The sequence below is a fragment of the Carya illinoinensis genome, chromosome 11, assembly GCF_018687715.1.
Source record: "Carya illinoinensis cultivar Pawnee chromosome 11, C.illinoinensisPawnee_v1, whole genome shotgun sequence".
NCBI lineage: Eukaryota > Viridiplantae > Streptophyta > Magnoliopsida > Fagales > Juglandaceae > Carya > Carya illinoinensis.
This window is the reverse complement of record NC_056762.1, coordinates 41,828,723-41,853,791: the sequence shown is the minus strand read 5'-3', so window position 1 is coordinate 41,853,791 and position 25,069 is coordinate 41,828,723. Positions and strand designations below refer to the sequence as shown.

The 25,069-nt window shown below is 34.2% G+C and overlaps 4 protein-coding genes across 7 annotated transcripts; all 4 read left to right on the top strand.

The window, feature by feature from the left end:
* Window positions 1–10,725: 10,725 nt before the first annotated feature.
* LOC122281214 (diacylglycerol kinase 5-like) lies at window positions 10,726–17,753 on the top strand. Of its 4 annotated transcripts, none has more exons than XM_043092559.1 (14): window positions 10,726–11,131; window positions 12,131–12,232; window positions 12,406–12,613; window positions 12,740–12,862; window positions 12,998–13,126; window positions 13,488–13,573; window positions 13,674–13,797; window positions 15,202–15,250; window positions 15,805–15,887; window positions 16,192–16,259; window positions 16,347–16,418; window positions 16,729–16,816; window positions 16,954–17,070; window positions 17,206–17,753. In XM_043092559.1, exons 3-14 carry the CDS (start codon window positions 12,419–12,421, stop codon window positions 17,530–17,532), a joined length of 1,461 nt encoding a protein of 486 aa, XP_042948493.1. In that variant the 5' UTR covers window positions 10,726–11,131; window positions 12,131–12,232; window positions 12,406–12,418; the 3' UTR covers window positions 17,533–17,753. The 4 variants fall into 4 exon arrangements, with proteins under 4 accessions (XP_042948493.1, XP_042948492.1, XP_042948495.1 ...); XM_043092558.1 differs by having other exon boundaries at window positions 12,131–12,271; XM_043092561.1 differs by lacking the exon at window positions 12,131–12,232 and adding an exon at window positions 11,408–11,620.
* Window positions 17,754–19,317: 1,564 nt separating this feature from the next.
* Window positions 19,318–19,858, top strand: LOC122281216. The gene has a single exon (XM_043092563.1). The coding sequence runs from the start codon at window positions 19,434–19,436 to the stop codon at window positions 19,698–19,700; it is 267 nt and encodes an 88-aa protein (XP_042948497.1). The 5' UTR covers window positions 19,318–19,433; the 3' UTR covers window positions 19,701–19,858.
* Window positions 19,859–20,000: 142 nt separating this feature from the next.
* On the top strand, window positions 20,001–22,670 carry LOC122281215 (PAN domain-containing protein At5g03700-like). Its single transcript, XM_043092562.1, has one exon. It carries the CDS (start codon window positions 21,590–21,592, stop codon window positions 22,535–22,537), a length of 948 nt encoding a protein of 315 aa, XP_042948496.1. The 5' UTR covers window positions 20,001–21,589; the 3' UTR covers window positions 22,538–22,670.
* Window positions 22,671–23,824: 1,154 nt separating this feature from the next.
* Window positions 23,825–24,314, top strand: LOC122281217. Its single transcript, XM_043092564.1, has one exon. It carries the CDS (start codon window positions 23,974–23,976, stop codon window positions 24,235–24,237), a length of 264 nt encoding a protein of 87 aa, XP_042948498.1. The 5' UTR covers window positions 23,825–23,973; the 3' UTR covers window positions 24,238–24,314.
* Window positions 24,315–25,069: the final 755 nt, after the last annotated feature.

Sequence of the window (25,069 nt, the reverse complement as noted above, 5' to 3'; positions counted from 1 at the left end):
CAGATGCTTAACTTGAATCTCCTCTTTATTCATCTTGCAGGTTTTTCAGAATGAGCCTCGTGGAACTGTTCAGACCACGCAACACAACATCAAAATAGGTATTCTGCGACTAAACTGAAACGACAGGGGGAGGTACATACCGAGCATCAGGTAACCATCAAAAGATCCATTTGATCAAAAAAGTCTACGTGGTTGGTTAGCGATTTACTATTTTCCTTTGTAATTTCTATGGCTGTGGCCCTCTGGCAGTCTTTTTGTCCTTTGGGCCCGATCGACATGCATGTCTTATTCAAACATGTGGTTCCGTCGCAGGTTTATAAGTTATAAAATTATAAATATTATTTATATTTTATTAATTGCGTGGACGCAATTTTTTCAAAGCTAATGCATATAGGCCAGGGTCCACATTTTACTTTGTTGATAATATTTGACTCGTCGTCATCAAAATGAATCCAATGACTAGAATTAGGGCGGTGTAAGATTTTAAATTCATCTCATATAATTAATATAATTTTTTTAAATTTAAATATAAAATATAATAAATAATTTAATTTTTTTAAATCTTAAAATAATAATAATATTTAAAAAATAATATTTTAATAATATTTTATTTAACTTTTAACTTTCATTTTAATTCAATATCCATACCATCTTACAAATATGTTAAATATGTTGACTGCTTTAAATATGCCATAAATGGATGGTTAATTATATATTAGGTCACCACCTGCATCGATTTAGCAAGTTCAAATGGAAAATGCAATGTTTCTGATAATGCAAATACTGCAATTTTTCATATTAGTATAGCATATTTTATGGTGCAAAAAAGTATAGCATATTTTAAGAGAAAGTCATAGAATTTATTTAATTAATATTTAAAATTATTTAAAATATTCCATTTCGACAAATATAATTAATTAAAGATAATAAAATCCATGATTAAGGATAGGACGGTGCTACTCTGCCGCCCAGAGTGCACCGCTCCATTTGACCGCACGGTCATTTTTTTTTTTTTTTTCATATTTTTTTTCATATTTTTTTAATATATTTAAACATTTTTAAAAAATAAAAAAAAAAATATCAATACACTTAAAAACACTTCCTTAATCACTAAGTAAAAAAAAATTAAAAAAAAAATTTTTTGTGACCAGCGGTCACTTTGAGGGGGCATAGGGAAGGGGCACACAAGTATTTTCCTTAAGGATATCATTATTCTTTAGAGAAAAATATTCTTGATTTTCTTTTCTTTAATAAAATCCCAGCTTGAAGTACTTATATAAAGAACTACAGAAAATGAAAGGAAAAAAAAAAAAAATGCATTGTTGATCCCATAAATTCGGGAAAAATGATTTATATATATATATAACACCTGCGTACCTGAAACTTGTAAAATATCTAAGAATTATATCTAATATTATTATAAATAAAGTAATTATATTATGCATGAACAAAAGTACCAAACGGGATTTGTGAGCATCATACCGCGGGCTTGGCTTTAATTAAGTAGTTGTACAAGCTAGCCCCAGCTAATTGGCAGCTTATGTGGCAGCCTTCAATCTTGCTTAATTAATTAAATTAGATTTAACAGTTACATGTCCTATATATTACATACTTTAATTGTGACGTGGTACATGGTCATTAATTCTTAATACACAAAAACATGTGTTTCGATCGTGTTTCACTGAAATATTATGGCGATCTTGTGAACCATTCAGATTGGTACTTTGATCGAGATTGTTTGATCTACCTAAACTTCGGGCAACATTATTATAATCAAGATGCTGTGACGATGTTGTAGAGGCTTTGAATATTCCAAACTATTATTTCCAAATTTAGATTACTACTATTTATTATAATTTAATTTTAAAGATAAATTTTAAATTTTACAAAATGAAATATGACTATTAAGTGAATGGCATGTCATGTGTTCTACAGTATATATATGACCGGCTTGAAAATATAATAACTCTATATTATATATATAGTTTTTTTGAAAAAAATATATAGACGAGTTAGGACATGACAGGATAGAATATACACCATTCAATTATTTATTGAATTATTTTTTTATAAGAATTATTTATGTAATTATTGAGTTTGCATGCCTCATGGAAATATAACATAAAAGATGATCAGCGTGCTTCGCAGTAGTACTATATATAGAAAATGTAGAGAATAATGATGAATTCGAAAAGTCCAATAACGTAGATACGCATGTGCATGCATGATTCCTGTTTATTTTTTGGGATGGGGAGGAGATCATGAGTTGTTTATGATATATGCACTTCTTAATTACAAACATTTAATTATATATAACCAATTTGCTCTTAAAGGAGATCGGGACACCAACCCAGTTTATATATAAAATGAATTCACGAGTCCTGAAGAACTTTCCTGAACTACTAAAGACTTTGATGTCAACAAATTTTAAATGATCGTTTGGATTTAGAAATCATCTTAATTTATATCATTTTATCATTATAAATTTTTTAAATTTTTATATAAAATATAATAAATAATTTAATTTTTTCAAATCTTAAAATAATAATTATTAACGTCATGTTTCGTACACTTTTAAGTCAGACTACTCAGCAGTCTGGGCTTTCACTCGATCAGTATCCTGCAACAAGAAAAGGGGTAGCTCTCAGTAGCTTGGGAAGCCTCCGATGCCTAAGTCATTCATTTTCTCTCATAAATGTTCAAGGGAAAATGTAGGAGTACTCTAATAACAATTTGTTCTCAATTATCGATTCCCTATCTCGTAATTCTAGACGTCTCTTTATACTCAGTTTCTTCAATCAGGAGGCCATACGCTATGTTCTGGGAAAGAGGAAGGCCTCCCTGGAGAGTTCTAGGGGTGGCAATATGTGACACACCCGTTAACCCAACACGATAAAAGCGGGTTAGAGTTTATACTTAACGAGTTCGGGTCAAAAGGGTTGACCCGTTAATACACAATTACTTAACGGGTCAACCTATTATGACCCGTTAAGGAAATAAAATTTACTTTTATATCCTTAATTAAGAACTAGAGGTTAAGACTGAAAATGAAAAAGTAAAACCCTAAATCTAATAACCCATGCACACCCCCCGTCCCCCCTCCAGTGAATCATTCATTTATCCTTCCCCCAGTCATCGACACCCCCCCTCTAGGCTCCGCCGCTCCAGCCAGCTCTTTTGCACTGTGCTGTTGCATGCCATCACCACCCCTATTGGTCACTTCAACCAAGCAACTCGCGCCGGCCTTAGTCTGAAATCTGCTCTGTCATGGTGTTGCCTAAACCAACACGTCTCATTGCCCACAGCCCCAGACCAATCGGCTGTCACCCACTTTAAGTGAATATATGAATAGATTTGTACTCTACAGCTGAGGTCTCTCTACCTTTATGTATTGTTTGGTTGCTGAGAAAGAAAAAAAAATGCAAAAATGATGTGAATATGTGATGGTCTTTCCTTAGTGGGTTAGAAATCTGAATCGTCTTGTGCCTTTTTTCATCTTTAGTGCAGTTTCATGCGTGGTTGTGCTATGTTTTTGTGCCTCTTTTCATCTTCAGTGCAGTTCGGTCATGCTCTTTTTTTGTGCTCAACATTTGGGTTTGTGACATTGCTTGTAAATTTTCATGTAAATTTACTGAATCAAAGACAATCACCATGTAAATTTTCCATTAGAAAAAAACAAGTATAAAGGAATCATAGTTTTGAATTGAATGGGTAGGAATCACGGCACTGCATGCTTCTAATCAATGCGTGGAGAATAAGAATTGGCCTAGCGAAATGGTGACTGATGAGAAGGGCATCATCATCCTTCGTTCATAATATATATATATATATTTCTTTGTGAGTAAGCAAAGGGCATTCATCTTAATAATAATATTGCATGTATATATTGTCCCACACTCTCTCAAATGTGGAGACACTGGCATCTGATGCTTCCAAACAACAAAAGAAAAAGGAGGAAATTATAAGCAAGGAAATTAATTCAAAAAACAAAAGAAAAAAGAATATTTCAGGGTCATATATTATGTATAGATGCTTTTGAGTTCGATTGCTATGAATAATGGATAAGAAAAATAAGTATAAGAAAAGGACGCAATCGTAGACACAACTGGTAATGAAACAATTGTATGTGGACACAATCGTAGTAATTGGTCATTTTTCAGTAAAATCTGTCATCCTAAGATATGTCAACAGAGCATTCATTTCAAATTCTAAATATTATAAGGAATTTCATTTGAGACACATAGATAGCTAGTATATGGACTTTAGCTTGACAGAACTAGTCATCCTACTATGAAATTTTTAACCTTGCCTTGCCAACTAGGTGCACTAGAATAGGTGATCTTTTCTGAATAGGTGAACTTACACAACCGGAATTTACATTTGTTCTTGTTGTTTCTTTTCAAATGAGTTCGGCAGCATGTGAAAATGATGATTTGATTGATTTAGATCCGTTTGAATAAGAAAGTTTTCAAAATGAGAAATCTAAAACAAAACGAAGGAAACGGTCAAACGTGTGGACTTTTTTTGAAATGGTTCCTGAGTCTGAGAACAATGATGGCAAGCCACGAGCCAAGTGCAAGATGTATGGAGTTAATTACATGGCTGCGAGTAAATATGGAATCGAAAATATGAAGAGTCACATTGATGCATGCCCTAGGAGAAATTCACAAGATATTGGTCAGATGATGTTATCACAAAATAGTGGATCTATTTCAGTAAGCCCTCCTAAATTTGAAACTAAACAGTATAGAGAACTTTTGATAGTCGTTATTGTGAAGCATGAATTGCCTTTTCAGTTTATTAAATACTCGGGAGTGAGATCTTTGTTACAATATTTATGTCCGGATGTTCCAATTATTTCTAAGAATACTGCCAAGACTAATTTGGTTAAGATATATAATCGAGAAAAAAAAAAGATTAAATGCATGTTAAATGATTCTCTTGGTAGAATTAGTCTAACATCTAACTTGTTGATTTATATAACCATTGATGGTTATATGTGCATTACATCAGATTTTTTGGATAAGAACTGGGTTTTGGAAAAAAAGGTTTTGAACTTTTCTTTTATGCCACCACCACATAATGATATATCTTTGTTTGAAAAAATTTATAATTTTCTATGTGAGTGGGAAATTTAACACAAGATTTTTGTATTGACTTTAGACAATGCTTCTTCTAATGATGTTTCAGTGAAGTTGTTAAGAACTCAATTGAACATTAAGAAATCTCTTCTTTGTGATTGTGAGTTCTTTCATCTTCATTGTTGCGCTCATATTTTGAATTTGGTAGTACAAGATAGGTTAAGAGAAATGATTATGCTATATAAAAAGTTCATGAAAGTATCAAGTATGTCAAAGGGTCACAAATAAGGAAAGTAAAACTTTTAGATTCAACAAATTAAGTGTCTTTGGATAGCAAGAAAGGCTTGAGACAGGATGTTCCCACTAGATAGAATTCTACTTTTCTTATGCTTGAGAGTACTATTTTCTATCGTCGTGCCTTCAGTCATTTGGAGTTGACTGATTCTAATTTTAAGCATTGTCCATCAACATGTGATTGGAAAAAAGTAGAGAAGATTAACAGTTTATTGAGAGTTTTTTATGAAGCCACTTGTGATTTTTTTGGGACCAAATACCTTACAGCCAATCTATATTTTTCAGCAGTGTTTTTGATTTATTTTACATTAAAGCGGTACTCTAAGGGTGAAGATGACTTGTAAGGTCATCTGAGTTCAATGTATTGTTGGCTATAACAGTTATTTTAGATTCTCGATACAAGTTTCATTTTGTTGATTTTTCTTATACAAAACTTCATGGAGATTGTTCCATTGAGTATATGAATATTCGGAATAAAATGTCATATCTTTTCATGGAATATAGTTCTTCTAGTACTCTCACATATTCTACCACGACTTCTGATAGCACTTTTTGTAGAGCGAAAAGTCAATTTTCGATCAATAAACAATTATTTCAGGTAATATCAAATAATATTTTTTGTTTAATTATTTATATTATATTGTTGTTTCATATCACATATTGGCTTGAAATGTTTTTATATTTTTTTGTATACAAAAATTTGATTCATTTAGACATGATGACCTTACTGCTCATATGCAAAAAAATCAATTAGATCTTTACTTGGATGAATCTAGGGCAGATAGAAATGCAAAAATTGACATTCTTTTCTTTTGGAAGGGAATTAAATTTTGTTATCCTGATCTTGCCTGTATGGTTCGTGATATTTTGAGTGTTCCAGTTTCTACAGTTGCATCTGAATCTATTTTTAATGTTGGTGGGCGTATCATTAATCAGTTTAGGAGTGCACTAAAAGCAGATATTATTGAAGCATTAATCTACACTAGATATTGGCTATATGGCCAGGAGCAAGGTAATATTATTTTTATCTCATTGAATAAATAATTGTAATTTTTCAATACAATTATATTATTTAATATAAAACTTTACTGATATCTTTTTTTTAATAAAAACATAAAAAGTTAAATTTGACGAGTTAACCGAATATATAATGGAGTTGGAGAAAAAGAAGGGCAAGGAGGACGCTCCACCTCATTCTTGAAACTCTAAATTTGTTTAGATATGTGTTTTTATTATATTTGGGATTGTAACATTAATATATTTACTATGTGTGTTTTGTTTATTATTTTGGGATGTAATATTAATATATTATTACAATATGTGTGGATCATATTTGTTTGGATTATAATTTTAGACTTGTAGTTAATTTTTAATTTTTATAAATAATGTTTTTATTTAAATATTTATATAAAATTTCAATCAAGTCAAACGGGTCGTGTTGTATCATGTATGTTCAATTCATTAATGTAAACAGGTTGAAATGGATCGGGTCATGTCGTTTCATGTTAATTTATTTTTTATTCATTAACGGGTCATAATGGGTCATGTCGTGTCAACCCGTTATCTTACCGTGTCATGTTCATGTTTAGAACTTTGACACGAAATTCTTAATAGGTCGTGTTCGTGTTGACCCATTAAGTGTAATGTATATACCTTGATATGACACGAACACGACCCGTTAACACGATTTGACACCCCAATGGTGACTCCACCGCCATGCTGTCTTTAATGTAGCATAATCTCCTGGTGTCAGTCATTTAATGTGGCGTGGCTATATAGCGTCCTCATTAAATGCAGTGTGGTCTTATGATGTTACTACTCAGTTTCGTTTCTTCTACTTTGCGTGTTGCTCTCCATTTCCTCTGACTAAGATTTCCCACATCATTCTTGCAACGTCCTATCTCATCACAGGTGGTTGCCTCCGATCCACACGGCTCAGGGGTTTGCTCTGAGCTGTTGATGGGATCCCTCACAAGCTTAGACTGGTGATAGCCTGACAGCTCATGGAGCCCAAGGAAGGTAATGAGCTTGGGGCTATTCACATGGGTTTTATACCCCTAACAAAAATTCTCTCTACCAATAATAATATTAAAAAATAATATTTTAATAATATATTGTTCAAATTTTAAATTTTATTTAAAAATATTTCATCTCACTATCTAAATTTTTTTTTGTATTTTAAGTTGACTTGCTGATAATGCATATGGACAAGTTTATAAATTAATTTTGTTGGACACTTGTCAAGTTTTAAAGGTAATTTCCATACTTAGTAGTTAGTACCCTTGACAAACATAGATTATTATGTTTTATGGGCATTTAGACCAGCATGTAATATCGTAATCCTTGATATATATCCTTGATATAATCTTGCATATATTATTAATATTTTAAAGCACAGGTTTATGTACCTAGCTAGCAATATCATCCTAGCTATGTATTAAGTTATATCAATTCACGAAATATCTCGAACCTTCCCAATTAAAACACTCCCCCTCGGGCCTCAATCGACCCCAACAAAAGAAGCAGAAAATAAATTAATAATATAGAAATAAGATAATTCACAAATACCTTATAATTTTGAATAACATTAAGAACAAGTCTCAAATGTATAAGTCTTGTGTAAAACTTTTGTAAGAAAGTAAATCCCAAATAAAAAAATTACACTTTTGTTTTTAATAATTGAGTCTATATTTTTATAAAAAATTTATGTTAAATTTATATATTTAAAACTTGTATATATTATTACTCGGATTTTAGAGCTACATGATGCTTTAGTTGAGTCCATTGCGAATCCAGTATTGGACAGGACATATAGGATGTAGATACCACGTGTGAGGAGACAAAACTGACTACAAATCTTCATTTTATGGGCCGAAAATGGAGATTTTGGATTGGATTTGGAAGCCGGGTCCTGATATACAGGTTTCCCAAACGAGTCGATTGATTGAGTTCCCAACCCAAAAAAAACAAGCCCATTCTCTTCTGTCCCCATCAATACTCAGCACAATCCAAAATGTTACATACCAAAGTCCACGGCGGACAGGGCAGACTTTTTCTAAGTTGCAAATCATAGCTGCCTACACATGACGTTGGCGCAAAATCAAAATATCCGTGACCGAAAGGCCCATGCATGCATGCATGCCTGCCAGGTCGGTTTGCGTAGCCAACAAGGCAAATAAGCAATTTCTTGTCACCTCCCTGACCGGACGATTAAGCCCTCACCCTCTTTCGTGGGTTCAAATGTGATCAAATTTAAAGAAGTTGCCGCGTTCTTTCCTATATCATGTTCCCTTTACTTCTGGTCTGGTGCGTCTATACACGTATCTAATCATGCGAAATAACGACACTACAACGTCAAGACTATTAAATTGGTCAATCTTTTCGGGTAGCACCCAGGATCTTCTATAATTGTTTATTGAATTGAATGGTCTATATAAAGACAGATAGATATACACGACATCAAATATTCATATATGAAATCCACATTCTTAAACTTACTATACACGCAACATTAAACATTATAAGATTGAATTAAACATTCAATTTTGTGGCTATAATCATAAATGCTAATATTAATCATGATATATATGTTATATGAAAAATTATATTTGCAATCTCTACTTAGTGACTGCATATACATGCCTTTTATTAAAGAGAAAAAATCATTTTAAGAATAATATTTTAATAATTTTAACAAGTTTTAAAGATAAAATTGCCTATATCTTTATTGCAGTCCTCATTTAGAGACTATACGTAGTATTGCTTTATATGATCTGAAATTAAAATCACTTCAATTGACAAAAGAAATATAAGTTACGTAATATGTGACATATTTTAATTTCTAAATTAAAATTTAAAATCTGAATCGTATAAATTAAATTATATCACATAAATAACATGTGATGTAGATATATTAAAATAACATTGATCACGAGATAAAAAAAAAAAAATTATATTAAAAACTTATGCCACACACTTCTATTTAATCAAAATATAATATATCATTTTTATTTTTTTATTTTAATGCTTAAATGTGTATGAATTAAAATAAAATGATAAAAATAAGAAATAACGTATTAATTAAATGAAATGTCATGTACCATAAGGACATTTCACCGAGAAAAATAAACATTCACGTACAAAAGTAGTTGTAAAAGGAACCTTTATGGTGGAACAGTTAGTTAAGAAGCAAATTGATTACGCTTTGCATGCCCGCATACGTGTAAAAGGTTAAAAAACATTATTCAATTGATCCAATATTTCTTTTTCTTGGAAAACATCAAAATTACTAAAACGCGTACTATTTAAAAATTGTCATTTCGTGGTATGCTACTTGATTGAATAAATAACACTCTTACACACTTGCCGTGTGTTAGGTAAGTTTCTTGCAAAATACGTGTCAAAATTTACTCTTAAAATTATATGTTTTGACCCATAATTAAAAAAGAGAAATGATGCTTGTAATCATAAAATGTGTGAGTATCACGTACTATTTTTAAAAAAATAAATAAATATAAAATTTACAAACATTTTTTTTTTTTTTAATAATAAGTCCCACTATTTTTCAAGAGGAGTATGCATAATTTGCATAACTTATGACTGTATTTAGTATCATCCATTTTAAAAAAATAATTATACTCAACAACTCTACACCATATACCTAATAAAGAAAAAGATAAAAATAAGTATATAGTATAGAGCTGATAAGTAAAATTTGTTTTAGAAAGTAACACTTCTATGAAAATAAGATTTTTTACGTCTGGTTTGTTTTTATAAATCATTTCATCTAATTATTATCATTTTCTCAAACTTTTAAATAAAATATAAAAAATAATTTAAATTTTTTAAAATTTAAAATAATAATAATATTAAAAAATTATATTATAATAATATTTAATTTAATTTAATTTTAATTTTCATCTCATTATAAACAAACAAGGTTTAAAGTTTGTAAAAGTTAGAAATACGAGGCGCAATAGATATAAACTTAGAAAATAGTAGATTTATCATTTTAATATATTACATATTTGATAAAATACTGTAAGCGTTTATCCTAATGGAAAATGTTAGTAGGATTTTTAATTTTTTTACTTAATAATTGATGAAATATTTTCTAATAATATTATAAATTTTTTATTTAAAAAAATATTTATATATATATATATATAAAATATTGTAATGGGAGCCCCCAGGCTCCTGCGGAAGCTGTAGAGCCATGAGCCATCCTCGTCCTAATAAATAACCTCGCTCCAGGTTTGACCGCGACGCTCTTCCACCGTAGTGTATAATGTATATATGGTAAAAGCTCAGTGAGCTCATGCGCGCCAGGCAGCGCAGTCCCTTTCCAATTTCCAAATGTTAATTGAAGCAGCGCTCCTGTACTGTACCAATTCTGCTCCTTTGTTGAAGGTGCAAAAACCAAACATAAATTAAATACCTCTCCTCTGACGAATCCCGCGGAAACATACTCACGCATAAACACAACACGACGCAACGCAAATGGCCAAGTCCCTCTCTCTTCGTACCACACTCTCATGCCTAAAGAGCTAGGCGATCAGCACCTTCCTTCTGCTTTCTCTCTTTCCCACCTTTTTTTCTCAAACCGCCGCGTCAATATAATACCCAAATTGAAACAAAGAACAATCACATTTTTACATGTATAAATATATATGATCCCTTGCGATTCCGTGCTCTCTTTTCATCGCTTTGAATCGAATCTCTCCTTCTCTTTTCGTCTCGTGAGTATATCTCTACAGGTAAAGAGGATCTTCTTCTTTCAATTCTAGCTACCTACCTTTTTCGACGATGTTTTCTGCCTCCTTTGAATTACTAACTAAACGACCTGTTTGGTTGCTGGAAACGAAATTCAAGCAAATCGTACGCAAAAGAGGTTCCGGGAAATTGTTTGTTTGTCTGGTCATTCTTTTTTTTTTTTTTTTTTTTTTTTTTTTTTCATTTTTTGGAAGTTGTCTTGTGATTTGATTTTCTGATCGTTTGACGTAGCGTAGATGGGAAATCGAATTCTTGTACAGGATTGCGTTCCGTTTGGGGAGCCGTTTGCGTGAGCTGTCACTGGCTTCTCAAATCGTTTCCAGATATATTCGGGGTTACATTCGTAGTTTTATTGCTATGTGTGGGATTGTGGCATAAAGAGCCGCAATGCTTCTCAAGTAAATCACATTCCCACTCGAGAGCATCCTCAATTCGTTCCACATTCCACAACTGCAAAGAGCCGCTTTAGTCTTGTACTCTGTTTTTACCATCTGCTACTCCCTTATTGCTTCAAAAAATAATTGTGTGGGATGGTGGCTGCCATATCTCCATGTTTTTCATCATTTGTGTATTATTCCTGGTCTTATGAAGATTGGGTCCGCAAAGTAGTACATGTGTGTTATGGATGGAGTAGTGAATAGGCGATTTGATTAATTTTGTTTCATCGCAAATATAATGTGGAGTTTTGCTCGTTGGCTTATCAAATACGAGTTGTTTGACTATATTATTCATCAAGGACGCGATTTGGTTCGTCCATGAATCATCCACATTCGAATCTGCACCGTTAGTTTGCAATGCGCATCTTTCTACCATGTTGGTTGAAGTCTAAAGTTTATCTATAAATGTATTTACAGTTTAAATCTAACATTGAAAAGTGCACCATAAACTATACAAGTTTGTGTTTAAGGTTAGGTTTTAGATTCATACATTTTCTTATTCCATTTGATTTTTCTCCTTTTCTTCGCCCCCTCCCACCTCTACAGGTGAAAAGAAAGGGTTTAAGCCATCAACTAAACAGATTTTGTGTCAACAGTAACATACGTATGATGATAAGCATATAGCACTTTTGGTGCCCATTTTTTGAGGTAGTCAGTTAGTTGCCCAAGGGAGGAATTTGATCAAGGGTATACTTACTGTTTGCATTAGAACCGCTAAAGAATAATTGCTACTCTAAATTGTATCAACATTGTTTTAGTTAAATTACAAATGGATTGGTAGTTTCTAGTCTTTAAATTGGATGGTCCTGTTTAATCTGCAGTTTGGAAGCGGTAATGGGGGACACCATATCTGATAAAACTTTGGAGGACTTCTACATTCCAGATTACATACTTGTACCTGGTTCAAAAATTAGCAATGCTTCCTATATACCTACTTGTCCTGTGATAGTCTTCATTAATTCAAAAAGCGGAGGCCAGCTGGGAGGGGAACTTCTTGTTACATATCGTGCTCTCCTAAATAAAAACCAGGTAATTCTATTACTCAAACACAAGTTAGATTTCTTGGTGAAAGACATCTTAACAATAGGATATGTGGTCAAGGTTATAAAATTTCAAGCCCCTAATGGGATTGACATTGGGTGTCTGATTTTTCAGGTTTTTGATTTGGGAGAAATGGCTCCTGATAAGGTACTATGCCAGCTCTACCTCACCCTAGAAGCTCTTAAGTGCAGTAAAGATGATTTGGCAGCTGAAATCCAAAAGAGGTTGAGAATAATTGTGAGTTTCCTTTCAAGTATGGCTCTTGTTATTTCTTTCCCAGTTTCCATGCATAAATGCACAAGTCCTTGCAAATAATCATATCGTAACCTTGATTTCTTTTCTTTTGTATCTATTATACGCATTTATCATTAGGTTGCTGGTGGAGATGGGACTGCCAGCTGGCTGCTTGGAGTAGTATGCGATCTCAAACTACCACAGCCTCCCCCCATCGCAACAGTTCCATTGGGAACCGGAAACAACCTACCATTTTCTTTTGGCTGGGTACGACATGATGTTTATTGATCTTGAATAATAGAAACGTTTGAATGTCAATATAATGATGGTTTTTTGTGGTTTAATTTCCTCATGTAATTTATGTTTTCCCTGATAGACTGACCCACTTATAGATCAGGAACTGCTATTAATGACGTGAATTTTCTTGCCTATAACCCTAGCTACAATTGATGTTGGTCATAGAAGAAAACACCACCTTTTCTTGGTGTTATACAGATACCTATAAAAAAAAATCTAATATGGATTTGTATCAGTTATCTGCATCTCGAGATTAATGCTTCATATTTGTCGTCACCATTCAAAGCTTATTGAGCTTAGAAGTTTTGCATGACATGATGGTAATATACAGGGAAAGAAAAATCCAGGCACAGATCAGCATTCTGTGGAATCATTCTTGAATCAAGTAAAGACGGCAAAGGAAATGAAAATTGACAGGTAACATGTCCTTTTAGTTCAAGCTTTTTGACATAATAAAGCGGGCATTCTGTCAGCTTGAAACTTTTTTTGTTCTCTGAGTTATTTTTTCACTTTTCAGCTGGCATATTATCATGAGGATGAAGGCTCTAAAAGAAGGAGCATGTGACCCTATTGCACCTCTTGAATTACCACATTCTTTGCATGCATTTCATCGAGTCTCACAGACAGATAAACTGAATATGGTAAATCTTCTCTTTTTTTCAGTAGTTATTATTTGTGTGTATACCAAGAAGAAATGCAGATTTACACAACACTAACTTACCATCCGATCAAGGTTGGAATCTCTGTTTGTAAATTTTTCTAGATAATATTATTACTGGTAAGTACAAAGAAGAAAAAAATACATAGAGGAAAAGATGACCTTCATGCTGGAAAGCATGATAGAATCGGCAATTACAGCAATGATGATGCAGACATTTGAGCTTAAAGGGGATACAACGGGCCTTATATATTTCTCCTACTTAGTAATTTTCTCTTGTGATTTAAGAATGCAAGTCAGGTCACCTCTGCATTCATTTTTTTCTTTCCATTAACTGTCTTTGTGGAGTATAATTGATTCTTTAGTACATCACATAGGCTCACTTGAGATTTCTGAGATTAAGACTGGAATCTCTTGAGGAAAAGTGAAGGCATTCTGACCTCCCTTATCAGTAACAATATTATTACTGAGGGCTGTAATTAATAGCCTTATCTGCCTAACTATTATTTCCTTTCAGCTCTAGAAAAAATTATTAACGTTTTTTTCAATTAATAACATTTGCTAGAGATTTGTCTGTATCATCAAAGCTTCAAGGGGATGGCAGTGAGTGTCAGTACAAAAAGGAGATCTCTGTAGTTTTGCCTTGATTATCTTGTTTGGATGGTGCATTTATTGACTGAAGAGAACTGTGATAACAACGTTTAGCACGAAATCAATATGTACAAATTCTAATTTAGACACAACTTCTTTTACATTTCATACTGAAGGGCTTGAACTCTCAGCTAGTATATAATCTATCACATGATGTTTTGTTTGAAACTTAACTCTCAGCTAGTATATAATCTATCAGATGATGTTTTGTTTGAAACTTAGGCATGGTGCATGCATCTTATTTATTTACATGCAAGTTGATCGGATGAGTGGGCAGCTGGTGCTTGCAAAATCCATCATAGCTGTATCTTGTCAGTAGAGATTTGGCACTCAAAATATCATGTAATTTGATTTTCAATTGGGCATGTGTTAATTTCATATTAGGTGCATTGCCCGGTTAGGATTATTGTTATCCTGCGTCCTGAATCTCTTACAATGCGACCTTCAAAGTTCTAAAAGACATTTAATTAATTAAATATTTAAATAAGATGCTTGGGCTCTCATGTACAAGATAGTACCAGACCATTCTTCTATAGATACCATTGTGTACGGTTCAACTCCAGGTATCTGTGTCAGGTAACATTTACAACTCAAACTATGCATAGTTTATCATCAATCTGGGAACTTGAACAATCTTTCTTTAAGTTTCATGATTTCCCTTGTGTTCTAAATTTTGCTCTATTTGGATTTGGTGTCGACTTGCATGCTGAGTAGGAAGTTGGTTTACTGTTCTCAGGAGGGTTACCACACATTTCGAGGGGGATTCTGGAACTACTTCAGCATGGGTAAGAAATTTAAGAATGTGTATTGGTCTCTCATAATCTTTCAGAGGCTTGTGTCGACAAACTACAATTTTATAAACCCCTAGCATTGCAGCTCAGGAAAATTAGAGAACGCAGAATTAATGGAAAAGATGACCAAATTAAGCAAATTTTCCTCAAGCATATAATATCATGCAAAGTCTAAAATATAGTTTTCTGATTGTTTTGTTGCGAGTGCAAATTGCTTCTACGCCTGAACTTATTTTAGGTATAAAGACTGTTTATATAGAGCTTAAAAAGATGTTGTGCACTATGTCAGAGGTTATTAGTCATTGCTTAGAACAAGAAGAAAAAAGGGTAGTCATGACAATCTGTTTAGTGTATAACATACACAACCAAGGGAGATAGAATACTGTTGTTATTCGTCATTTCACTTTATTGTAAATGGTTTTTATATCTATAATACTTGGGATGAAATAACCGAAAAGGATAAATGTCCAATAAATTTTCACATTTCTATGCCTCCAAACTCATGGCACTGCCAAGTTTCTCACTGATATGTTTGTTTTTGTGTTCAGGAATGGATGCTCAAGTATCATATGCCTTTCACTCTGAGAGAAAGTTACACCCTGAGAAATTTAAAAATCAGTTAGCTAATCAGGTATTATTCTTTAGTATGCTAATAGTAACGACTTGTAATTGGACCTTAATTACATAGAAGCATATAGACAGTCCAGAAATAAATAAAGCATGCCATTTTTCTATTTTTCCGAACTTTTGCTGCATAGACGAAATAACGTTTGTCTATGACTTAATTTTGGTGTCTTGGACCACCCTTAGTGACATGTCTGTACCAGCTCCATTTTCTTTTAGATTTTAGAAATGGATGATTATTTTGATAATTATTTATTTAGGAAAAGAGCCACTAATTATTTATATTCCTTTTCTATTTTGGGGTGGACCAGAGTACCTATTTGAAACTTGGATGCACTCAAGGATGGTTTTGTGCTTCACTATTTCATCCTTCTTCACGGTGAGTATTTGTGGAGGTTATTGGAAGTGGCATGACATCACGAGTGAAGGTTTATATTTCTTGAAAATTTTATTATTTTTCTCACAGGAACATAGCACAGCTGACAAAGGTTAAAATCATGAAACAAGGTGAATGGGAGGATCTTTGCATACCTCGCAGGTGATATACCAATTTTCATTTTTTCACTCTTTTGTATCCAACATGTGTGCTTTTGTAATTTCCAACAAAGTTAACCTTGTCTGTACTTTCACTGTGTCGTAATTTCATAGAATTCATTCACCAAGTTCTGTTTCACTGCAACCCCAGTGATTAAGAAGTCTTTATATTTGCTTTCTTAAAGAATTGCCATGTTCACAAAATTTTAGTTTGTCCAAAGTATGCTTTCTTATTTGTTGCTTTCCATGATTTCACTCAACACTCGATGAAGTATTTTACTTCACAATTCTAATTCACTCTCTGTGATTTGCAGCATCCGGTCTATTGTTTGCCTCAACTTGCCCAGTTTTTCTGGGGGACTCAATCCTTGGGGAACACCAAATAAGAAGAAATTGCATGATGTTAGTAATTTTTTATCTCTATTATATCCATGACTAAGCTACTTACTAAACAGAGGCTGTCCCTAAAAACAGCAGTAAATTTGAAGAAAGATTTCTCACTGGCACATATAAACTGCTATTTGTGGATAAATTTGCAGAGGGACCTCACTCCCCCATATGTTGATGACGGCCTAATTGAGATTGTCGGTTTTAGAAATGCTTGGCATGGGCTTGTTTTGCTCTCTCCGAATGGCCATGGGACTCGTCTTGCACAGGTATGAAATGGAGTAACTTAAATATCAAGGTGACATTGCATTCATTCTTTTATTCTCCTGTTCTTTTGTTCAGAGAAATCCAATACCTTCTAAATTTCTCTCTTAAGTTTTATGCTTGATTGTTCTGTTATGTAGGCAAATAGAATCCGTTTCGAGTTCCATAAGGGTGCAGCTGACCATACATTCATGAGGCTAGATGGGGAGCCATGGAAACAACCCCTACCGGTTGATGATGACACCGTTGTGGTTGAAATCTCTCACTTTGGTCAAGTTAGCATGCTTGCAACACCAGATTGCCGATCTAAAAGCATATACGACCCCTCCTCGCCTATCAGTCACCATGAGGAAGGAGAGGATAGTAGCATTGAAGAAACCATGGAAGATTTTGAAGAGCGAAAGAAGTTTGGTGCAGCCGATACTTTTAAATTTCCCGATGAGTTTGATGTAGCTCATCTCAGCTAAGTACTTCAAAGATCTGACCCATTCATTTTTTGCAAATAAATCCAGCCTTTCCTCCTTCATTGGCCCTCAAATTTTTATTGCTTCTGAGTTGGTTGTAGTTGCTGTGGTCCAATTACTTGTACTGCAGCCCCATATCGATATTCTTATGTCAGTGTACATTCTTGTAGACAGTTTTTTTTTCCCTTTCACTTTACTAGTAGAATTTGAAATCTTTTTACATACATATAATGGATAAATCTGGGAAAAGTGAAAATAGTACAGTGCACCTGAATTTAAAACCGATGTACCACCTTCTTGCATTGACTTGAGGAGTTCGTGCAAGCTCATGGAGATCTCTCTCTCACACTGTGTCTTTCACAGCTGCGGGCCCCAGTTTACAGCCACCGAAACGTTCATCGCCTAAAGAAAGTGTTGATCCAAAGTGGAAGCACACAGAATCAGCACACAGGCATTCAAACAAGCTAATGCACCTTCACCAAAAGTTAATAATCATTTAGGAAACAATCACAAAAGCTTTTAAGTAATCTCTAAATATCGTTTCAATGGATGGAATCGCTTTTTTCAAAATATATCTAAAAAACCAGGTACTCACTCCAAATTTACTTTCCGTGGATTTACAAAATCTTATAGAAGTCTCTCTATAGAGATTTTCATATTTAGTTTCATAATTGTTTTCGAAAAAATCTGATATCGAAACAAGTTCTAAATCAACCTTAAGCAGTTGATACGACCATTGGATTGACTAATAAGGAAATTTCGTTGAAACACTTTTCTTAATTTTAGCACCTTGTATTTTTTTAGTAAGTTTTGGGCAAGATTGTCTGCGGCTACCAGTTTGAAACACTCTTGTACATTTAATGGTTTTGTTAACGTAAACAATGAAAAATATATAAATACTTAAAAATGATCCTTATATATTTTATTAAATATTTATTATTACTTAAAAAACTCGTTCAAACAATATTAAATATTATGTAATCTATTCAATACCGATGGAAATTCTTCCGTTGCACCCCTTTTTAAATATATATATATATATATAAATCCAACTGATAACTTTCCATTTCGTGTTCAAGTTTTACATTTTCTCCGCAAGTGTTTTTAAAAACATAAATATTTTAGTTATAAATAGATCTTTTATAAAAGTAATTTTTTTTAAAAAAATTATACTTATTATCCTCATACACTACACACTATACATAATTTTTTATTTATTATTTATTGAATATATAATATATATGTATAAATGATGAGTAGAAGAATTCAATTAGTATAAGAATAATAAAATCAAATGTTTAAAAAAAAAATGATGCATAGTACGTAGGATAATGAATTGCAAACCTTTTACGAAATCGTATTCATTTATAAATTTAAATAAATGATATTTGTAGTCGTGGTTGTATAAATAATGTGCAGTCATTTTAAAAAAATAAATTAATATAAAACCTACATAAAAAAAAATTATTTTTATAATTATTTTTATTCCTTCCGTACAATCATTCACATCTCATTTATATTTACCACGGCATCCAGCAGTTCTGATAAATTTATTATATAAGATCTCTTTCAAAAACAGCAGTTCTACTTTTATAATAGCAATAGCTCCGGAACTTTCGCGTCCGAATTAATAAAGCTAGGCTTACCAGGGAAGCCAGTCACGCGGTTTTGGCAACAAATACCAGGGCCACTTTCCAAATACAATTGGAGCGACTGCCTGTGGTTTTCTACTCCATTGCCTGCCAAGTTTACGGTTTCGAAGATTTTAACCTGACCTGCCTATATAAGAAAGACCACCATACTGCTACACTTCCATCAAAATAAAAAAACTCAGATCTCTCTTTTTCACGAATACAAAGAAGCGAAAAACACTCTCAACCCAAAATTCAAAAGATCAAACAAAAATGAGTTCAGCTTGCAGAGCTTGGGTAGTGGCAGCAAGCATAGCAGCTGTGGAGACCCTGAAAGATCAAGGAGTTTGCAGGTGGAACTTTGTCATAAGGTCAATGCAGCAGCATGCCAAGAACAACATCAGATCCTACTATCAGGCCAAGAAACTCTCTGCTCAGACTTCTTCTGCTATTTCTAATCAGATGAAGCGTTCTAAGGAGGAGTCAGTGAGAAAAGTCATGGACTTGAGCTGCTGGGGTCCCAGCACAATCAGATTTTAGTATATTATTCTATGAAGATGTAATCATTTGTCCTCCAAGAAATGATTTCTTGTTTCATGAGAGCTTGTATTCTCTTTGCTTCCCTTTATTGTCACTTGTATCTCCCTACAACTTGAGCCCAAAACACAATTGTCGAAATTCTTTATCCATTTCACTCAGTTTGCGTCCCATTATAATTTTTCGCTCTTGATGGAGAAATTGGGTTTTCCTTTGCGAGTGGCAGCCCCTTCAATTCGGTTATATTCCTGAAGATGTCAGGAAAAGATCATAAGAAAAACATTTCCTGATCAATCTGGTAAACTTTCTGCAGAGACAGACCACTGGCCTAATGAAGCAAGATAGGCTATAAAGACTGCGTTTTGTAACGAAGAGTTTGGTTTTTTTTAATTCTGGGTTCGAAGAAATTCAAATGTATCATTTTGTTATGGATCCGGTGCCCAATTCCCTTGTAATAAAATACAACGTCTTGATTTTAGTTAACAGATCCAGAATTTCAAAACTCAGCGAACATTGATTGGCGATTTACCTACCAACAGTTGAAGGACGAGATGCATTACCAAAACTGCTACAGGTACCCGGAGGTTGGGTACCTTTGGAGTAATCGGCTGATGTGGCCGATATATAAAAAATAAAAAAGTAAAATCAGTCTCTCAAGAAACCCAGCCAAATCTGCGCCCAAGAAAATTTTTTATCCGATTTTTATCCCAACTCTTGTACACTCATAAGAAAATTTATCATCACTTGAAAAATTCCTTTCCTTTCATCATCTTTTCCCGGTTTCCAGGTAACCAATTATATAATATTGAACCCTTTACGAAAATTTCAAGAAGAAAAACTAAAAGAGAAAAAAATATTTTACCGTTATGTTATTACCGATCATGTTGAACTTTGAGGATAGCATGAAAATTTGCAATATAAAATACTCATTTGTGGTCATAGAGAAGGTGATCCACGAGCTGACCGAAGAAAGAGAAAAGAGACAATCTTCAGGCAGATTCAAAGAGGATTAAGTTATTAACAAAAGCTTCGGGAATGAGATAATAAAGCCTGATCTCGAAGAGAGAGAAGCTTTCGCAAGAGAAGCAGTTATTATGTGAAAAATCAATCTTGGATTTTGTAACAAGGGGACGCAGATGAATAATAAGGCTGAGTTTTTGGAGAAGAATCGGCAGTTCAATGTATCTGAATAATTATCCCAAGCTTTGATAGGTCATTATGTCTTGGAGAGATTGGAGATTCCAAGCTACGAGAAGCAGATTATTGCTCTGTTTGCTGTGTCTGTGACTAAGGAAAGGGGGGAAGAACTGGTTTACATGAAAGACACCGTTTCATTTGAACACGAGGAGGAACGTGTGCGGGGGTTCCTTACCGAGTCCAAATAGACTTTTTGATTGAATAAAGAGCAATTGGTAAGACTTGATTCTATCTTGAATTTCTAATACGCCTGGATTTTGTATCTTCTGACTTGTCTATTTCTAATAACAATTGTACTGGATTTTGCGTCACAGTGACATTTATTTTTCGAGTAAGACTACGCATCTACAACTGTACAGCTGCACACTTTGCACACTATACGCGGCGTCATTATTTATTTATTTATTTTTAATTCCAAACGTGCATTTTAGATATGTAAAAACCTCATATTTCGATTGGTTGAAAGGAAACACAAAATTTCGAATTCCTCTTGCGAAACCCCTCCTCCCTCGCCCCAGTCACCTTCCTCCGCCCAGCACCACCGGTGGCGCCGTCTCTCTGCCCAGCAAGACCGAGCGACGCTACTTCATCCGCACAGAGCCGCCATTGCCTGGAAAGCATTGAACGGAGCAAACAGTTGGAGTGCGAAGACCCCCGTCCCTCACTCAATCTGCATTATATCTTTATCTCTAGCGATGAACGCACTCGCCAAATTGGTGACTCATCTACGTGAAACTCGGCTCCTCCTTTTCACTGCCTATATTCTCTTCACGTCCATATGGAAGCATATTAGCGCTGGAGCCACCGCCCAGGAGCTTCTCCGAGGCTTCAAAGCCACCCCAGACCCTAAGGTGTCGTCGTTCCAACCTCTCCTTAACGATTCCACAGGCAATTTTTCACTCGCTTTCCTCCGAGTCAACAAGAGCCAGCTGGCCCTCGCCGTCCTCCACCTGCCATCCTCCGAATCACTCTGGCTCGCCAACCTAACTAAGCTAGCTAGCTGGTCCGATACCACGCAGCTCTTCTTCAATGGCAGTCTCGTTATTTCAGATCCTCTCTCGAATGTGTTTTGGTCTACTCGGACCGACGGTGACCTTGTCGCACTCCTCAACTCCTCGAATCTCCAAATACAAAAGCTCGACGAGCACCCCTCAGTTATCTGGCAAAGTTTTGAGTTTCCCACTGATACCCTCGTTGAGACCCAAAATTTGACCGCCAACATGTCTTTGATTTCATCGAATGGGCTTTACTCGATGCGCTTAGGTTACGACTTTTGGGGCTTATACACGGACTTTGGATCGAACTCTGATCAGATATACTGCAAACACACAGCGATGGAGGCCAAAGCAGAGTTAGTCGAAGGGCAAGGACCGATTTACGCCGAAGTAAACACAGACAGATATCTGGGCATGTATCAAAATGGAAGCAAACCAGTGGGCATGTATCAAAATGAAAGCAAACCAGAGCGACCAGTTTCTCAAGAGTTTCTCAAAAATCAAAAGGATGAGGAGATTCGGGAGGGGGAGTTTGTGCGAGACGAGGGGGACAGTGGGGGAAGACTGCTGGTATACAGCCTACTGGGGGATTTCGAGTTCTTGCGTTCGGGAGAGAGGAGGGAACACGGCCTCTGTTTCTCTTTCTGAAAAATCAAATGTACGAAAATGCTGAGGGAGGGAATGGAAAGCAGAGACATTCTCGTCATTAATGCACGTCACGTATGGTGTGCGCCCGGCTGCTCTAAACAGGTGCTTCCAATACTTTTTCTTATTTTTCAATATACAACAGAAAATTGAGAGAGAGAGGTGAAAGTAATTAAAAAAATTTTATTTTTAAAAAATATCTAAAACATTATGTGTACTGAAAATGGTCTTCTCCTCTTGTATTCTTGAGTTTATTTTAATAAACCCCTGATTAAAAAGTCACAAATAAAAACTAAAAAAATGAAACCAAGTAAATCCACACTAGGGTAGATCGAAACCCAAAAAGCAGTTTATTTTCTTTGTTTATTCTAGCTTTATTGTATCTCTGCCCAGATTAATTAACAAGTAAAAAAAAGGAAATCCAACTTTGTATTCAAACCGGCATCTCTGTGTTTGTGCTCTTTTTAATACATTTATCATTTTCTCACTTTAAAAAAATCAAAAGGGGTGGCACTTGTTAGATTTGAGAGAAAATCTAATAATAAAATAATTATTAGAATACTAAGTCATTGTTGATCAAATATTTGAAAGAATCGATTAGTTTTAAATTCTAAACTTTCATAAATTTCTATATAAAAAGTATTGAATAGAGGTTTTTAATCTATCTTTATTTACATTAATGCATGTAACTGATGGAAAATTACAAATCTTTATATATAGATAGATCAAGACTCTTATCTATAACTTTCTAAGTATTGCTTCCTTTTATCAAAGAAGGTAACTATTAGTTTTTCAATAAATAGTATCTTTAATTTAATTATCAAGAGTTTTAATTCAAATATAAAATTATTAAAATAAATATATATAATATATTTAAAAATATGTAGCACGTCCACAAGGAGACGTGTTCTTTCGGGACTCCCCCGCATGTCGCAAGAGTGGCCACGCCACTATTGACTTAAGGAGGAACTTTCACCTGTTTCATTTTTAAAGAAATTACTTGACACGCCCAAATGGATATATAGAGCTGTTTTGCCTTTATTTTAAACACCCACCAAGCATTTTTAAAAGTCATAATAGAGTTTATTAGACGGAATGACTGTTTATACGCAAAATTCTAAAAATCAAATTATGTATTAGTGACCCCTTTATTTTATTATTAGCCCTGTCGCTTTCTAAGCATCCAGGTTCAAAGGAAACAGGAAATGAGCAAAGGAAGTGGTTTTGGAAAATTGGAACCCCGAATACCAGGGGTTCTCCCTTCTCTCCCAAACAGCAGGCGTAACACTGCCACTAGTTTTGCAACGCTCACCCATCTCTTTCCACACGCTCTTTATATAGAAAGACAGCTTCCTCAAATCTAATACCATCAATACACAAACCCTTTTACATCTACAACACTTGTCAATTCCAATTTTGTCTCAGTAGGAAAGAAAGCAATGAGTGCAGCAAGAAGAGGTTGGATAGTGGCAGCAAGTATTGGAGCAGTGGAGGCCTTGAAAGACCAAGGGATTTGCAGATGGAACCAGCCTCTAAGATCACTTCAACAGCATGCCAAGAACAATATCAGATCCTATTCTCAGGCCAAGAAACTCTCCTCTCAGTCTTCCTCTGCTATATCCAGCAGTAAAGTTACAAATCATGACAAGTCCGAAGAGTCTTTGAGAAAAGTCATGTACTTGAGCTGTTGGGGTCCTAATTGATCTCCCCCACGCTCCAATTCTTGTAAATATTCTTCCAATTTTTCAACGGATATGAAATGTTAATGGTTTCTAGAAAACTGTTCTCTCCATCCTTAACTTTAATGCGCGTGCCCAGCCATATACTTGACAATATTTGAAAACCCTTATTAACATGACAATCAATACAAGAAAAAATGCTTCTCTAATTCGCTGCAATACCCAAGAAAAAAGCAGAGTAAATCATCCTGACATAGATGATAAAACCTTAACAACAGCCGTACTCTCAGAATTACATCCCTTCGTCGTACAACAAGAAGTTACACTCACTTGCCTACTCCGTATAGATTTTATAATTTTCGGATTTAAATTCATTTTTTTACAACAATTTAAGGAATTATAGATTCTGTAGATCATATAATATTAGATGCTGGGTATAAATAATGTAGATATCTAAGGACCCAATATTCTATCTCCAATTTAATATAATTATAATTGATGCAGTAAATTAAATTATAAAATTATTTTTATTATAAAATAAATTTAACATATCATGTAAAATCATTGTATTCTTGACTCCTATACGAAGTATTAACCTATAAAGTTTGAGGACATTTCTGATATTTCTAACAGACAGCGAACCTAATCGACACGTCTCATTTTCTTGTTTTCCTTTCTTTCACGTTGGACCACCATAGGTTTAGAAATTCCGCGTTTAGGTGAAATACCGATTACCAAACCGACAGCCCCTTCATCACGTGCTTCAATTAATTAATTACAAAACCAAGCACATCACCCCTGGGATTTGAGAAACCAGTGTCACAAAATCTGGGAGCTGTGAGAAACCCAATCACTT

What these genes read in the sequence shown, in the direction of transcription:
- LOC122281214 (XM_043092559.1), top strand. Translation starts at nt 12,419, where the DNA reads ATGGGGGACACCATATCTGATAAAACTTTGGAGGACTTCTACATTCCA. An exon ending in TACCATTTTCTTTTGGCTGG is followed by an intron (nt 13,127 to 13,487) that starts GTACGACATGAT and finishes GGTAATATACAG; the next exon opens with GGAAAGAAAAATCCAGGCAC. An exon ending in AAGGAAATGAAAATTGACAG is followed by an intron (nt 13,574 to 13,673) that starts GTAACATGTCCT and finishes TTCACTTTTCAG; the next exon opens with CTGGCATATTATCATGAGGA.
- LOC122281216 (XM_043092563.1), top strand. Translation starts at nt 19,434, where the DNA reads ATGAGTTCAGCTTGCAGAGCTTGGGTAGTGGCAGCAAGCATAGCAGCT.
- LOC122281215 (XM_043092562.1), top strand. Translation starts at nt 21,590, where the DNA reads ATGAACGCACTCGCCAAATTGGTGACTCATCTACGTGAAACTCGGCTC.
- LOC122281217 (XM_043092564.1), top strand. Translation starts at nt 23,974, where the DNA reads ATGAGTGCAGCAAGAAGAGGTTGGATAGTGGCAGCAAGTATTGGAGCA.